This window comes from Podarcis gaigeae (genome assembly GCF_964106915.1).
Source record: "Podarcis gaigeae genome assembly, chromosome: 7".
In the NCBI taxonomy this organism is placed as follows: domain Eukaryota; kingdom Metazoa; phylum Chordata; class Lepidosauria; order Squamata; family Lacertidae; genus Podarcis; species Podarcis gaigeae.
This window is the reverse complement of record NC_139683.1, coordinates 5,088,570-5,106,862: the sequence shown is the minus strand read 5'-3', so window position 1 is coordinate 5,106,862 and position 18,293 is coordinate 5,088,570. Positions and strand designations below refer to the sequence as shown.

Genomic DNA, 18,293 nt, shown 5'->3' with positions numbered 1-18,293 from the left:
AGGGAGGAGGAGAAGCAGTGGTGTGTTTTTCTCACAGTCTGAGAAAAATCGCCGAAACGGACCTCGTCTGTTTTCCTGCCGGGAGTCGCAGGAGGGAGGTCAGAAAGGAATTCAGCCGGTGCCTGGAAGACGGGCACATCCCTCTGACCGAGGCAGAATTCCAACACTGGGTAGGAATTTTTCCATTTGACAGATTGGATGTGGCCACTTGGTTTTCGCCTACCCCCTTAGCAATCGTCACAACTTTGTAAGGTTTGATGGTGAGGCATTGACTTATTGAAGTGTGTGGGAGGGGAGGTGTGGCCATCACCTGCCCCTCCATGAAGAAGGGTATTCCGGTAAAGGAATGTGGGGGTCTGGATCTCATCTGAAGTCTGCTTGAGGGGCTTGGGCCATGCCAGGACCACAGGAACCCCGGGGTGAGCTTCGTTGGTCTTCATTGATGTTGCTCCCTCGTTTGGTGCTTACTGTCAGGGAACTGCCATCGGTTCAGGAGGGAGAGAGGAAAAGCTGAATGGATTATAGAGAGCCTCCAGGGATCCTGGGAAACAGCTTCTCTTCTCTTCAGTGAAGGAGAGTAAACACGCCTCCAGTGGGGAGGAGCTGCAGGAGTCGGGAGAGGCGAGGCGGTGCCAGGACTCCTTGCCTGGGCAAAGCGGGGAGGAGAGAGATCCTCCATTACCCATGCCCCCCTTGCGCAGAAAGCATCCGCGCAGAGAGGGGAGGCGCAGACTGGGCGTCAAGAAGCTGCTTTGCTGGGGAAAGTTTAGGAACCGCCCACTCATGGATACTGCCAGCGATTGAGTTAGCCATGGGAGAGTGGCGCTCCGGACAGATAAGGTTTATTTTGGCAGCAAAAGCAAGGCTTCACAGCCAAGCAGGGAGATATTTGCCAGCTGCTCTCGAGCAACCCCTTGGAAACATTACATTTACCCTTTCAGACTTCCAGCCAGAGAGGCAGGAGTCAAATATAGTCTGTTGCCAATGCCTAAGCCAACAGCGCTCACTTTGCTGTAGTCAATAAAGTTGTGGCCTAAATTTTGCCCAATAAATTAAACTAAAATTATGTGTCAGTGTGAAGTTATTTTCAGGGGAAGAGCCTTGAAGCACAATAATCTAGTCCAGGCACATCCAACTCCCAAGAGACTGTGCTCTACTGCCAGTATTATTATTATTTAAAAAAAAATACTGGCAGTGATCTACCCTTTGTCGTTGCCAAGAGTTTTTGAGCTTTTGGGGGGGAGGGTTGCCAAGAGTTGTTGAGCTTTCCCCTCCATATTTATTCCATCCAGCAATCGACCTGGAGCACACCAGCGATTGACCTGTCGATTGCAATCGACCCGTTGGACATGGCTGATCTAGTCTAATCCACCAGCCATGCAGCAATCACAGCTAAATAATTCCCGACAGACGACCATCCAAACACTACCTTCAGAAAGTTCTTCCTCTTATATAGCCAGAATCTCCTTTCTTATAACTTGAATCTATTAGTTTGCTTCATTTCCCATGTGTCAGCCCTTTAGATATTTGAAGATGGCTATCCTATCTCCTCTCAGTCTCCTCTTTCCATGCTTTGAGCCTCCTAGGAAGATGAAAGACTTGGGTTGCAAAGAGTCACACTGTTTGCCACTCTGTCTATTTACACTTCAAAACTTAGGTCAGTTTCACCGCAGACGGCAAACTGTTCAACATATGTCATCAGTCCATCTCTCGAGAGATATCAATTGGTCCTTTTCAGTCCAGGGACCAGCTGGGACCTATTATGACACAAACGAACCCAACTTTCCCCCCTCCTATTGTGTGAAAAAGCAATACATTTCATGAACACCGGCGGAGAGACATTCAGGCTCACAGTCTCCAAGGAACGGCAAGCTGTCTCCCACCTCAGAATAAATGTGGACTCTTGCATTTGTTATACAGGATGTTAACTTTACTGCTTCAATAGATGCACAATGCACCAAAATTACTGGTGCTGTGGGGAGCTGTGCTTTGCAAAGTCTCTGGCTGTTGTACATGAGAGAAAATAAAATCAACAGTAATGGTGCATTAAAGGCAGCTTTCAAACCCTTCAATTCCCTTGCTTTATTTTGCTTTGTGGAGGAAGGAAGAGGGAAAATATATAAAAAATGGGAAATCAAGAATGGATAATGGATGCAGATGGACATGTGTGGAAAAGCATAAAGGCACAGAGATGGAATCCTTTTCTTAAAATTCTCAACAGAAAAGAACCCACATGTATTTTTTCTTTCATTCAACTGGAACGCCACAAGCAGGACTGAAGCACAAGAGCGCTCCCCCAGCATCTGGCAGTCAGAGGCACTGCTACCTTTAACAGAGGCAACAGAGGATATACGAGGATAACACGCTGGATCTACTGAACACCACACCATCCTCAAAGATCTGGCATGGCTTCATGTTGCAGGAGGTTATGTCATTCAACAGTAAACATCTTCACCCTATATTATGTTAACTATAAGTATTAAATTTATTATCTCCTGCATAGACTATTGCAATGCACTCTGTGTGGGGCTATCTTCGAAGGAGACTCAGAAACTACAACTAATACAAAATGTGGCAGCTAGACTGGTGACTGGGAGCGGCCGTCAGAACCATATAACACCAGTCCTAAAAGATCTTCACTAGCTTCCAGTATGTTTCTAAGCACAATTCAAAGTGTTGGCGCTGTACTTTAAAGCCCTAAAAGGCCTTGGTCCAGTATACCTGAAGGAGCATCTCCATCGTTCAACCTGGCCATTGAGATCCAGCGCCGAGGACCCTCTGGCTGTTCCCTCACTGTGAGAAGTGAGGTTACAGAGAACCAGGCAGAGGGCCTTCTCAGTAGTGGCACCTGCCCTTTGGAATGCCTTCCCTTCAGATGTCAAGGAAATAAAGAACTATACAACTTTTAGAAGACATCTGAAGGCAGCCCTGTATAGCAAAGTTTTTAATGTTTGATACTTTGTTATGCTTTTATATTTGTTGGAAGCTGCCCAGAGTGGCTGGGGCAACCCATTCAGATGGGTGGGGAATAATAATAATAATAATTATAATGATAATGATAATGATAATAATAGCAGCTTTCTGCATCCGTGTCTAATCTTGCCCCTTTCCAAAATTGATTGCTCTGTGTGTATTCTTTTTGTAAATCTACCAAAGAATAAAATAAAATAAAACTGGTATTTTCTCAGGGCGGTGGAGGGTGTGTTTGCTGTGCCCTATAGGAGCAGCAGTGATAGCACTCACCCTTCTTCTGATAGGAATTCCTTTTATGGGGGGACACCAAAAATGGGGGTGGGTCAAGGAGGATCAGTTGTGTGGGGGAGTGAGAAATGTCCCTATATTCATCTGAGAAATGTTGGTGAGTATGTGCCTTACACTGCCTGAGTTAAATCTGTCTAAAGTGGTGATCATTGCCACATCTTATTGAAGTTTGTAGCTTTTCTATGTAGTGCAAATTATAAAGACTTTATAGTTATAACTATAGAGACCTAGGAGCTTAGCTTCACCCACAGAGCTCACCCAGAACGACTGAAAATGCCACAAAAGAGACCCAACCCATCTTCCCAAAGCTGGTGGGCTGTAGCAGTTTGGCCTTCACCCCAGTCTCTTCTGGAGGAGGACCTAGGAGGACCATCTACCAGGTTCTATGGTTCAAATAATCCACACCCACACACCCACTTTCATTAGTTTGCAGGTCAAGATGATACAGAGAGGGATAAAAAAATCTGGAAGTCCTTGCAATGCAGGAGAAGGGAGGGATTTCAACGGGATGTTTTGCATGTTGCTAAACATTTGGTGCATGATACCAAGAAGAAAATTAGAGGTTAGCATATCAGCTCAAAATGCATTGAACAAATACTGTGCTTACCTGCTTCCTACTACTCTGTCCCTTGGGAAGCAGAGCTTTTGACTTCTCAGCGATTTTCTGGAAATACAATAACAGAATTAGTGGTCAGAACTGAATTGCATTATAAACTTGTGTATGTGTGTATGCACGCGTGCGCGTGCGCACGCACGCACACACACACACACACACACGGAGAGAGGAACATTGGGGGATGAGATAACCCTATAATTTAGGAAAAGGGGGGGAGTGCTTTGAAAGGGTAGGCCTTTTGAGAAATCAGAAGTAATTTTAACTTCAAGGGCGACAGGGTTATCAAAAGCAAAGCATGCATTTAAAAACTGACAGCCCCAAGTGTGGTGAAATAGCAATTTGCCACTCAACAACAGCTCCCTGACACAACCAGGCCACTCAGGGAGGGGGAATATGCAATGGATAATTTTGGCACATTGTAATTTATTAAAAATAAATATATAGGTGGAAAACCGCCTGTGTAGGTTCTGATGGAACATGCATTGCTGAATGAGAGGAACGGGAATTGCAGAATGTATTCAATGACACCAATGACTGGTGTCATTGAATACATTCTCTCCAGATACTTCAATCCAGATTTATGATCAGGAAGGGAATAAAACAGCTCAAGCCTCAACAGGTGAGAACCACTGACCTTGAGCCAGCCACAATCTCAGCCTAGCCTACCTCACTGGGTTGTTGTGAGGATAAAAGAGGACGGGGGAGAACCATGAACACCACCTTGAGCGCATTGGAGGAAAAGTGTGATAGTTGGGTAAACAATCATGGCTGTGTCCAATGGTGTACACTTAGGGTTCAACTCATGCAATGGGATGTCCCCTTCTTCTCTCCCTGAACTCCATGAACTGCTCTGGAGTGTTCCTCAACCCTCTGGAGATATTGTGGGGGAAAGGAAGAGGAGAGGAAGGAGAGGATCTCTGCTGACTTCTGTGCAAGCAGAATGACACTCTTGGACCCAACCCTAAACGAATAAGGAGAATTCTGGCAAGAATTGGAATAGGAACTACTGTAATATACAGGTTTGTGCAGAATGGAAAGTGATCAACACTATGTTGAGGTGGATCCATAGGTAGTTGCCAGAGATGAGTTAGGTGGTAGAAATGAAGAGCTAAGAAAGGGGACCAAATTTGGGAAATGTACAAAAGATCCTCATTGTCAGAGTGCTCTTCACAATTATGCAGACCCCAGAAAAGGATATCTCACCAGCTTCGCTCCCTCCGCCCATGTTGTTTTGCCACTCTGCTTCATTCAGCTAAACGCCAGCTTGGCTTGGCAAATAGACTATGAGCTGAAACCTACCCAGGACCTCCTCTCCAGCAGCCTATGCATTGGCGTGAATCCACGGTTTAGTGTGACATGAAGCAGGACTGGGAATTATTGCAGCTCTCTACCTGCCTATGCAAAGCCTTAGCCTTGGAGTTCGCCTTTCAATCTCAGCAACTTGCTTCCAAGTTGGGAGGTTCTTTTCGGCTAAGTTCCTGGCTTAGGAAGATTTGAAATCCCTGGTCATTTCTTTGTACTGTGAATCCCCGCAACGGGGTGAGCTCCCATTGCTCGGTCCCAGCTCCTGCCAACCTAGCAGTTCGAAAGCACGTCAAAATGCAAGTAGATAAATAGATACCACTCCAGCGGGAAGGTAAACGGCGTTTCCGTGTGCTGCTCTGATTTGCCAGAAGCAGCTTAGTCAAGCCGGCCACATGACCCAGAAGCTGTACACTGGCTCCCTCGGCCAATAAAGCGAGATAAGAGCTGCCACCCCAGAGTCGGCCACGACTGGACCTAATGGTCAGGGGTCCCTTTACCTTTACCTTTTTACCTCCCTCTGAACTGTCGGCTTCCAATATGCTACCTCGGAAGCCTCCTCTTGGCTACTCTTAGACCACTCTGCTTGTTTCTGGTCCCAACTTTTCTGCATGTCTCCTTCTTTTTAACCCTCCGGGTAAAGCTATCATCTTGTGATCACTCAGAAACCCTCTAGAAACGGACTCCTACCCATTCCAACTCAGCGTATTTATTTTTCCAGATATAGGCTCAAAATCACCTTTTGCACTGTTCCATATCGCTGAATGGCATCAGAGAGCTGGTTCTTCAGCCGGTCCAATTGAAGTCGTTCTTGCTGCACAAGATAAACAAGAAGATCAACAAGCATCATTAGCAGATAACAGGACATTGCTTTTCTGCCACTACTTAACCAGAGATAATAAATTCTTAAGGCCCCTTGACCCCCAAACTTATTACATTAGCACCAGGTTGATATTAGGCTAAAGCTGCAACATGGAACAGAATTCACCACATCCAATATTCTTCTATTATTATTATTATTATTATTATTATTATTATTATTATTATATCCCACCCATCTGGCTGAGTTGCCCCAGCCACTCTGGGCGGCTTCCAACACACACAAAATTAATAATAAAACATCAACGTTAATAGTAATAATCAGATAAAGAAAAGGAGGGTTCTTTCTACCACATATGGTGGGAGTGTAAAAAGGTAAAGAGCTTCTGGGAGGCAATATATAATGAATTGAAAAAGATGTTAAGATACACCTTTGTTAAGAAACCAGAAGCTTTTCTTTTAGGGATCACAGGAAAAGAAATAAGAAGAAAAGACTGTAAACTCTTCCAGTACGCAGTTACAGCAGCAAGAATTTTAATGGCCCAAAAATGGAAACAAGAGGAAATACCGACAATCCAAGAATGGAGAATGAAACTAACGGACTACTCGGAACTTGATAAACTGACCGGGAAAATAAGATATACTTGAAACCAAAAGTTCATCGAAGATTGGGGGAAATTTGTAGAATATCTGAAAAATATATGTGAGGTACAAACAATGCTAGTGGGGTTTCAAGAAGCATTGTAAAACTCTAAGAGGTATTGTTTAAAGGAAATAGAAAAAATGAGGGAAGATAAATGGCAATATAATGAAAGAAATGTATATTGAATGGTAAAAATGGATAATTACCAGAGAAGCCGAAGGAAGACCAAAATTTGAATTTTGTTAAAATCAGATAAAATGTGTATGAGTGTGATGTATTGAAAATTAATAAAAAATATTTTTTTTAAAAAAAGTAATAATCACATACTAGATAAAAAGTCACAAGAACTTTAAAATAAACAACTTATACTAAATAAAGCAATATGCAATAATGCATTAGAATCCAATAGTAAACACTAAAATTAAACATTGGCAAGTAATAATTAGACAGTTTACACTTATTACAATAAAGAATCACTCATCTATAATCCATAAAAATAGCAGCAAATCACAATACATAAAATAATTCATACAAAACAATGTAAAAGGATTAAATTAAGAAACAAAGACACACAGCTTATAAAATTATTTAAAACAAAAACAAAAACAAAAACAAAAAAAAACTATCCCAGTCTCTGTCTTGCAATGCAGGAATCATTTTGCCCAAACTTGGGGCTCAAAACTATGACCCTGAGATTAAGAGTCTCATACTCTACAACTAAGCTATCCTTTGCACAAGGAGTGGTATAATAATAATAATAACAATAATAATAATAATAATAATAATAATAATGGAAATTGCTTTCAGATTCTTCCTAGGAAGTCATTTATAAACAAAACCATTCATATTTTTGTTATTATTGGCAAGTGTATTTTAAACTGACTTTAAACTGAGCCATGATTGAGAGGCATCATATAGGCCTGTCTGGACCAAGTCTCTCTCTCTCTCTCTCTCTCTCTCTCTCTCTCTCTCTCTCTCTCTGTGTGTGTGTGTGTGTGTAGAAGTGATGTTACTGTGAAACTGGACCACATTATTTTGTTCATTTTCCAGCTCCTGAGCAAACGCACACACAAGGGAATTCCATTCTATGCAACTTGAAGAAACTCTACTGTGGAGCATCTCGAAAGCACAATTGCCTGAATGGCGCTCGCAGAGAGATTGTGTCAAATCGTTGTCAAAGCTGTTTCTGAATGCATTTAGAGGACGCTCTTGAAGACAGATGGGGAAGAAACACTGATTTCATTTACATTGCACCGGTGCTGAATAGGGCAGGCAACCTTGGCAAGTAAAGCATGATCACCATTGAAGGAACGGATCTGACACATATTCTCTGCCATGAGGCATCAGAAGATGAATACATTTGCGCTACACAAGGTAAACAAGCCATTCGCAGTATGGCTGTAAGCAAGACAAATAAGTCTTGATTCCAAGGTGGCAGGCAGTGACATGCTTGTCTAGAGAGCCAGTGTGGGATAGTGGTTAGATAGAGTGTCAGATTATGGAACAACTGATTGGTTCAAAATTGGGAAAGGAGTACGACAAGGCTGTATATTGTCTCCCTGCTTATTTAACTTATATGCAGAATTCATCATGTGAAAGGCTCGGCTGGATGAACCCCTAGCCGGAATTAAGATTGCTGGAAGAAATATCAACAACCTCAGATATGCAGATGACACAACCTTGATGGCAAAAAGTGAGGAGGAATAAAAGAACCTTTTAATGAGGGTGAAAGAGGTGAGTGCAAAATATGGTCTGAAGCTCAACATCAAAAAAATGAAGATTATGGCCACTGGGTCCATCACCTCCTGGCAAATAGAAGGGGAAGAAATGGAGGCAGTGAGAGATTTTACTTTCTTGGGCTCCATGATCACTGCAGATGGTGACAGCAGCCATGAAATTAAAAGACGCCTGCTTCTTGGGAGAAAAGCAATGACAAACCTAGACAGCATCTTAAAAAGTAGAGACATCACCTTGCCAACAAAGGTCCGTATAGTTAAAGCTATGGTCTTCCCAGTAGTGATGTATGGAAGTGAGAGCTGGACCATAAAGAAAGCTGATCGCTGAAGAATTGATGCTTTTGAATTATGGTGCTGGAGGAGACTCTTGAGAGTCCCATGGACTGTAAGAAGATCCAACCTCTCCATTCTTAAGGAAATCAGCCCTGAGTGCTCACTGGAAGGGCAGATCGTGAAGCTGAGGCTCCGAGACTTTGGCCACCTCATGAGAAGAGAAGACTCCCTGGAAAAGACCCTGATGTTGGGAAAGATGGAGGGCACAAGGAGAAGGGGAAGACAGAGGACGAGATGGTTGGACAGTGTTCTCAAAGCTACCAGCACGAGTTTGACCAAACTGCAGGAGGCAGTGGAAGACAGAAGTGCCTGGTGTGCTCTGGTCCAGGGGCTCACGAAGAGTCAGACACGACTAAACGACTAAGCAACAACAACAACAAAGAGTGTCAGATTAGGACCCTGGAGGCCAGGGTTCAAATCCTGACTTGGACATCTTGACCAGTCACTCACTTTCAACCTAACCTACCCCAGAGGGTCTTCTTGAGTTCTTTGTGTTTCATGTTGTTGTTGTTGGCTTTCTTGGCCACATCCAGCTGTTTCTTCTTATGTAACTGCTAGCTCATTTGCCGTCTACTGTACGGTTTGTTCCCAGCAAAGTGGGAATTAAAACTAGATACATATGCAATATTTGCTGGAAATATACCAATAATTACAATGAAAACAGCTTAAAGAATTGCCATTCAAAGTTTCATATATTTTTTTACTTAGCGAATGTATTATAAAAATGCCTTTGTTTTGTTTTTCGAAAATTGCTATTTATTCGGCTGCTGCGGGGAGATCGATATCTGACAGTGCAAGAGAAGAAACCAAACAAAGCGGAAACAAAATGATCTATTGATTCAGCAGGCTGACAATGCTGATGATGGTTTCTATTATCTGTAATTTAGAGATGCATTTCCTACCATGATTTGTAACTATTATCCAGTCTTGGATAGCAACCCAGGAAATCTCATCACAGGACTTGTCAAACACAAAGAGCCATGTTAGAACTCATCAACTGCAGGGCCAGAGCTAGTTTGCATGCTCTAATTCTCTGGAATTAATCTAATTTGCAAAAACATTTCCCACAACAACACTGTTCTGCTGCACTCATAACATTCTCAGTCTCCAAATTATGGATTATTAACCAGTCTCTGCTTCAACTGTGCTCTCTCTTCCATCAGGTTGCTTGAGACACAATTAAACCACAATTATTCTGATGTATTTATCAACATCTGCACCAGCTATGCTTCAGCCTAACCAGAATCGCTTTAAAACTAAGGATGAGCAGGTCTGTTTCTGGAGCACTCCAGGCTCACATGGTGTTTTTTTTACCCATATTGACACGCAATTCTGTTTCTGAGTTTCATTTTATTTTTAAGTCTCAAAATATGTTTATTCACACAAGTGCATATCCTGGGGTTTCAACAATATTAATTAAATCTCCATTTTGGTACATCCAAACTGTTGGGAGCCATGTTGCTACATTTGGAGATGTGTGAAATCCGATGGAGAGTTTATTCTGATCGCCAAATGTCGCACGGCAGTTCTTAGCGGTTTAAACTTACTTCCTACAACACTCAAATCAGAATAGAACTATCTATGCGGCTTTCCAAATCCCAGTCTCCCTGCCATATCAGCAAAACAGGCCACCTATACAACTACTAATATTGTGTCGTATAGCACAGCGTCAAAATAACACTTCTTATTTGCCAAATGTGGATAGATATGGGACAGGGATTTTCAGCTCCGACAAATGTGAAAGATCAAAAAGGAGAAAGGCTTCTTTGCATTGGTATACCATGGTCATATTATAAAGTAGTTGTGTTCTATGTTATAAATCAAGCACTACTAAGAGTTGTTTTCTCTCCACCCCACCTTCCATGTATTTTTTATCAATTAAAAAATTGGGGTGGATGGACTACACAGAAGTGGACAAAATGACAGGAAGAAGTATACAAACTATTCGAAGAGCAACTGTAATCAACAAATTACGCTAGTAGAACTACAAGAAGTTTTGTAAGGAGGAATATATGAAGTACTGCAAAGAAGAGAAAGAAGAGAGATATTAGTTATGGTATTTAAATGTAATAGTGAAAGTAAGAAATGTAAATGAAGTGAAAAAGATTGGAAAATTTTCAGATGTGATTGATGGAAGTCAAAAAATTGTATAAGATATAAAAGTATGTTTAATAATTGTTGAAAATGTTATGTTAAAAAACTAATAAAAATAAAAATATATATAGAATTGGGGTGGAAGGAGCAAATGTTTATTCCCAAAGGGTGGCCAAGGGGGGCGGAGTCTGAGAACCCCAGGCTTACAGTCTCTCTCTTGGTTAACTCCTGGTCATCCTGGGAACCTGAAGAAGCCTTTCCCAATCAGCTTTTACCCTCTCTTGAGCCATAGGACTCCAGCACTTTGACTTTCACTTTTCCTCCTGATCCAACCATCCCACCAACACATTTCTAGAGGGATCATGACAACTGTAAGTAACTTGCAGCTTGGTAGCTCTTGTGTTGTGCAACCTGTTCTATCTGGGTCTTCTTCTTCTTCTTCTTTGGCAATCCCTCATAACCACGTCTTCCATGAACACAGCTTTAACAGTGTGTCTGTAAGTGACTGTGGAGTCCGATTCTGGATCCACATGTCCTTCCACAGTAGGTTTCCAGGTGGGAGTTGATCACGGTGAAGGTTTGCCAAGCGTGCCTTCCTCTTGGCACCTCTTTTCCCTTGTGTCCTGAGTTTGAGTGTCTTCAAAGCCCATGACACCTTTGGTAAAGGCTGTTCTCCAACTGGAGCGCTCACAGGCCAGTGTTTCCCAGTTGTTGGTGCTTATACTACATTTTTAAAGATTTGCCTTGAGAGAGTCTTTAAACCTCTCTTGTTGACTGCCAGCATTATGCTTTCCATTTCTAAGTCCAGAATAGAGTAGTTGCTTTGGAAGATGGACATCAGGCATTTGTACAACATGAACAGTCCAACGAAGTTGATCATTGCTTCAACACTGTGATCTTTGCTTCTTCCAGTACACTGGAATTAGTTCACCTGTCTTCCCAAGTAATGTGTAGAATTTTTCGGAGACACCGTTGATGGAATCTTTCGAGGAGTTGGAGATGGCATTTATAAGTGGTCCATGTTTCACAGGCATACAGCAAGGTTGGTAGCACAACAGTGTTATAAACAAGCATTTTGGTTTCCCTGCAAATGTCCTGGTCCTCAAACACTCTGCACTTCAATTGGGAGAAGGCTGCACTCATAGAGCTCTATCTGGGTGCATCCTACACAGCCAGAAACTCAAGCCCAGGGATGTTGTTGGACTAGCAACTCCTACAAGCTCCAGCCAACACAATTCCTGGACAGGTGTGGTGGCCACTGGAGTCCAACAGCATTAGAAGAAAACAGGTTTCCCACCTCTGCACTATCATAGCATCCCTCAGATGGCTTTACAAATTCTTCTGGGGAAGAAACATTGCTCTCTCTCTCTAAGGACATGAAACAAACAGTACACAACATAATGCATTCAGAAGGCATAGACTGCAAAGCTCTAAATCAACAGATGGTGTCTCATGATATCAGAAGCTTTATGAGAGAGAAGTTTTGGAGCACTATTCAGAAATTCCCCAAGAGGAACATCGAGGCTCAGCAACCGGTACCCACTTGGGCCATTTGTTGTGAGGGAGAAAGATTGCAGGTTTCACATCACAATTTGTAGGTTTAATTATTGCAGCAGCAGGGTGATGCAGGTGAAAGGGGGGAGAGTGGAAGATTGTAGATCTGTTATACGAATTTAGTAGGAGGTTCCATAAGCTATTATGGAATGCCAAGACAGAGGACCACACTTTTTCCTCATGCCGGAATATTAACATTTCCTTCTTCTGCAAACCATACTTTCAAAATTCATTTATTTGCAAAAAAAAAAGGTTCTCTCCTAGCTGGTCTTGCTCCAATTATACTTTGTTTTGTTTTTGCCGTGCTGCCAATGTTGATGGTAATGACATAAGAGTACCAGGAACAATTCTCTCTCTCTCTTCATTTGACTTCCCATTGGACCCAATTTGCGCCACAGAAAACGTCTCTGGAAGTCTCCGGCCAATTTTCCTGCGTCTTGATAACAGACCACAAGAAAAAATCTTTCATTTTATTTCACCCGAGCTTCCGTTTGGTAACTTAATAATCCAATCGCCTGCTGCACTATTTCGAGAAGAAGAAAAAATGCCCTTATAAATTTGCAATGGTGCTGCATTTGCAAAAGATGCTGTACACTTTAATTGTGTTGAATTTGGTACAAATTAGTTAAAGGTAAAGGGACCCCTGACCATTAGGTCCAGTCGTGACCAACTCTGGGGTTGCGGCGCTCATATTGCTTTATTGGCCGAGGGAGCCGGCGTACAGCTTCTGGGTCATGTGGCCAGCATGACTAAGCTGCTTCTGGAGAACCAGAGGAGCTCACGGAAACACCGTTTACCTTCCTGCCAGAGCGGTACCTATTTATCTACTTGCACTTTGATGTGCTTTTGAACTGCTAGGTTGGCCGGAGCAGGGACTGAGCAACGGGAGCTCACCCCGTCACGGGGATTCAAACCGCCAACTTTCTCATCGGCAAGTCCTAGGCTCTGTGGTTTAACCGACAGCGCCACCTGTGTACCTTAGTACAAATTTGTTGTTGTTTAGTCGTTTAGTCGTGTCCAACTCTTCGTGACCCCATGGATCCAGACCACGCCAGGCACTTCTGTCTTCCACTGCCTCCTGCAGTTTGGTCAAACTCATGCTGGCCACTTCAAGAACACTGTCCAACCATCTTGTCCTCTGTCGTCCCCTTCTCCTTGTGCCCTCCATCTCTCCCAACATCAGGGTCTTTTCCAGGGAGTCTTCTCTTCTCATGAGGTGGCCAAAGTATTGGAGCCTCAGCTTCACAATCTGTCCTTTCAGTGAACAATTAGCCTCTATCTAACAGAGAACTCCCTCCAACCTTGAGAGAGTTTTAAACTTCTTTTGTTGACCACCAGCATTATGCTTCCCATTCTTAAATTCAGAATAGAGTAGCTATGAGACAGCAGTGCTGGTCATCAGAAGGTCCTTGCCATCATAGATTGGCTCCACCCTGGTAATCATTGTGCGGGACACTAAATATGCTATTTCATAATGGTGGTTACCTGAGCTCAGTCACTGTGCATGCTAGCAGATAAAGCCGCCAGCAGAGACTAATTACAGACTTCCATACCCAGGTAGAAGCAAACCATTCACAATTTAATATTAACTCCATTATCAGCCGCCAAACTTTGACCACAGTCCAGGAAAATTCCATTCATCCAGATGCCCTTGATTTGGGAAATGATGCGATTCATCCAAGTGTTGAGATACAAGAATCCTGACATGTAAATATTCCCTGCTATTCGTTCCCAGAACCAGAGTTTATGAATTGGACTCTGGAAGACCTGGTAACTGAGTCTTTAAATTCTAGCCCTACTAGGATGAATTACCGTGTTCTTTTGATGGTCATCACCATCTTGATAGGGTGTCTGCTATACATGTCCTATATCACCACAGACTAGCCAGAACACCCTCAATATTGAAATTAGATTTTCCACCCCAAAGAGGCATCCATTCAGGAACTCTGAATGTTCCCCGGAATAAGATGAATATGAGAAATAAGCTGAACACACAAGGGCTATGAGTTGGGGAGGGTGCTCAAGACTGAGTCTTGGAACCAAAATATTTATACAGATGCATGGTCTGGAGCAGAATGATATTTTGAATGGCATTCTTCCGTTTTTGCATTGGGATCATGTTCTCTTCTGCTTAGTTTCCGTTCTTTAATTATATTGGTAGATTGGTATTTATTTATTTATTTTTATTTATTTATTTATTTATTTATTTATTTATTTATTTACGGCCATAGGCCCATACAGGTAAAAACGACACATAAATAACAACGTGTGCACGTGGGAAAAACAGCCGCTAAAACACCACTATAACAATAAAATACTATAAGATAGAATGGCATACTGCGCCTTAGTTAGCTTGTAGTGCTCCTTGGCTTCGCTTTTGGGTAAGGACACCGACCAGGAACCTTGCCACTTTCAGGGTCGTATGAGTATCCTTATCCTGCAAGATTTGGGCAAGGTGGGATTTTGGTGGGGTACCCTCTAGTTTCTGTATGATTGATCCCAACAAATTTGCCCGTGGCACATTGAACAGGGGGCAAGTGAACATAATGTGCTGGAGCGACTCCAGTGTCTCCTTATCACATTCGCACATGGCGGGGGCTTGGCCCTTTGAGAATCTATGTCTCAGGACATTGGAGGGAAAAACGTTGAACCTGGCTTTGGTGAAGGCCAGTCTATGGGCAACAGTCGAAAGGGAGGAGAGGTATGATGGAACGCAGTAAGTTAAAGTGATACCAATGTTCTGGGGCGAACAAACACCTCCCCCCAGCATATAATTTCGCTGTAGATCGATGTCATCCAGTCTTTGGTGGATCAGTCTTTGAGCAGTAATTTGGTCTAGTTTTAGGGAATCTGAAGGAGAGATTCCATAACTCAGAAGTTTGGCATGAATTCTACTAGTCCAAAGGCTAGAGAATTCATCTCGCCATAAGCATTGGACAAGGTAGTGGTTTGGTAATCTATGCCACAATGATAACCAATACTTGAAGACTTGCTTCCACAGGCAAGTTTCTAAGGATGTGATCTTCAATTCTAGTCGCATGGCTGCGTTGCTTACGCACAGGGGGAGCATTAGGAGCCGACGTATTGGTATTGTTTTATAGCGTGTTGCTTAGTTTGTGCTGTTAAATTAGGTCAGCTTAACAAAGGTTGCACAGATTGATTTTTTTTTGTGTGTATGAATATAATTGTTTCTAATATGTTCTGAATTGTTATATATTGCTCATTTGATATACTGCGGGCCGTTTGAGCACAATTTTGTAGAAAAGTGAAAGGTGCGTAAACAGATGAAGACGATGGTGCTGATGATCTCAGTCCCTAAATTTCATGCTTTCCACACACACCCCCATCTCCATATTTTAACTATTTTCCCCACAAGAGTCCCCTGATCTTTTGCCACATGGACCTGGCTCCTTTTCCAGGGGTGGAATGGGAGATGTCATTCATTGTTTTGCTCTCTTCCCATTGATAAAGCCATTGCTCTTCTCTTTTTAAGACCTCCAAAAGCTGTCTGCTCACAGAAGACATTGTTACACGTGTCCAGAATAGAAACCTGGAGTGGTTGCTTAAAGCATTGTTGATTGATTTATCTAACACACACACACAACTTACAATGTAAAGCATGATCTAGTGTATGGATCTGGCCTGGATGTGATTGTGTCATAAAACATCTACCAAACTGGCATGGCATAGTAGCAGTTGAACCCTAAATATCCTTACTAGAGCTGAGCAGTTACTGTCTTGGCATCTTAAGATATCATAGTGCAGAACTGTGCACTTGTAAGCATTTCCTAATGAGGAAAACAGAAACTTCGAAAGGATTTGGGAAATGTCATGCAGTCCTGATCCGGCTGAGGCTGCCTATTAGAATTAAAAACAAACGAAAAACTAGGAGAGCTAAACATGGATGCCCCAATTTCCTGTTACTTCTGTCATTTTTCAAAGTTTGATGCTTCCGTCTTCCATTTCAAATGAACTGCTTGAAGTTTAAATCAACGGCCAGTATCCAATATTAAAGATATTCAGAGCAGATCCATTAAAAGTGATGGATATGACTTACAGGTCCATTCATTTCAATGGATCTACTCAAGGTAGAACTTAGTTGGCTATAACTCAACAGGCTTTCTCTCTCTCTCTTTAGATACAATTAAATGTACAGGTTCTGCTGTTCAAGTCTCTACACTCCAAAGTATTATTTAAATTTAATTACTTTTTAACATGAATACTGTTGTGCAAAAATTGTGCGCAGATACAGAAATAAAACTAGGAATCTTGGAAACTGCTCATTATTAGGAAAGCATGGCTTAAAACAAGGAACTTTGGGGGGGGGGTCACTGGGAAGCCTTCCTTCCTTAAAAATGGGGAAAAAATATGCTTCAAAAATATGGATGAGTGCAGTCTAGTGCACATTAACTTGTGAGTAAATCCCAATCAACAGGACTTACTACATAGGATTCAAAACAAAAAGTAATGGGATGGTTCAAAGAGAGTCTATTGGTCCTCTTTTGGGTACATTCATAGAAACAGAGATTTGGCGTGTAGTTGTGCTGCCTCTTCCTTTCCTGTGCATAAGAAATTCAAAGGATCTGAAATGCACTGGATCAATAAAGATCTCTCTTGACTACAACCCCTTTGCTTTCCCCTTCCAGATTCTTTATGGAGTTTCCATTTTTCCTGGGTTTTGCAGCCATAGATTGTGCTGTCACCCTCCACAACTTTGTCAGAAACCATTTCAAAGGCCACTTACCCTTGAAGAACCTCTGATGACCTCAGACAGCTGTCGGATGGCATTTGTGCATGTTGTGATGGTTTTGTTGGTCTCTTGTTGAGTCGTGTGCCTAGAAAGAAAGAAAGAAAGAAAGAAAGAAAGAAAGAAAGAAAGAGGTCAATGACTTTGCAGCAATAATAATAATCAAATGTTATTTCAAAAGCCATCCCTGGAAATATAAGTGTCAACCTTTGCCAGTGATCTACTTTTGCATCGATGTTGGGTGCGCCAATTAATGACAATTAATGCTCCTGAGCTGTAGAGCTTGACTTTGAAAATTGTGGGTCTCTCCCCCTGAACATTTTGTTAGTGAAACTAACAACTACAAACTATAATGAAAACCCATGCTTTGAAGGTAAACATTTGCACACAGCTACAAATGCACACACACTCTCACTCTCTCATTTTTATTAAATTTTCTGTTTTACAATTAAAAATACTCATTTTAATATCCTTAAAATATCAATGACTTCCTTTCTTCTCTTTCCATGGTTCATTTTACATATCACAAATCCCTGCATATTTTACAAAAACTAAACCATTCAGTATTCCATTATTGCATCCATCAAAACTTAATTTCTCTTAATGCTGCCAACATTTTCAGCTGCACACTATTATTTCCCATATATTCAATAGACATTTTCCAATCTTCCCTAAACGTATGTTCTTCTTGTTCTCTTATTGTATATCTTAAGTCTGCAAGCTGAGCATATTCTGTCAGCTTAAGTTGCCGCTCTTCTTTGGTTGGGACCTCACTCGTTTCCCATTTTGGGGCTAACAAAATACGGGCTGCAGTAGTAAAGGTAAAGGGACCCCTGACCATTAGGTCCAGTCGTGGCTGACTCTGGGGTTGCGGTGCTCATTTCGCTTTACTGGCTGAGGGAGCCGGCATACAGCTTCCGGGTCATGTGGCCAGCATGACTAAGCCACTTCTGGCGAACCACAGCAGTGCACGGAAATGCCGTTTACCTTCCCGCCACAGTGGTACCTATTTATCTACTTGCACTTTGAAGTGCTTTTGAACTGCTAGGTTGGCAGGAGCTGGGACCGAGCAACAGGAGCTCACCCTGTCGCGGGGATTCGAACCGCCGACCTTCTGATCAACAAGTCCTAGGCTCTGTGGTTTAATCCACAGCGCCACACAGTAGTAGCATACATAAACAACCTTTT

General features: G+C 42.3%; 1 protein-coding gene across 1 annotated transcript in view; it reads right to left on the bottom strand.

The window, feature by feature from the left end:
* Positions 1–18,293, bottom strand: part of TSNARE1 (t-SNARE domain containing 1) — a 398,451-nt gene that overhangs the window by 181,366 nt on the left and 198,792 nt on the right. Inside the window, exons 5-7 of the mRNA XM_083749428.1 lie at positions 17,103–17,193; positions 5,919–5,993; positions 3,869–3,925 (exon numbers count right to left, since the gene is read on the bottom strand). Coding sequence (XP_083605554.1) covers positions 3,869–3,925; positions 5,919–5,993; positions 17,103–17,193 — 223 coding nt within the window. The remainder of the gene's footprint in view (positions 1–3,868; positions 3,926–5,918; positions 5,994–17,102; positions 17,194–18,293) is intronic.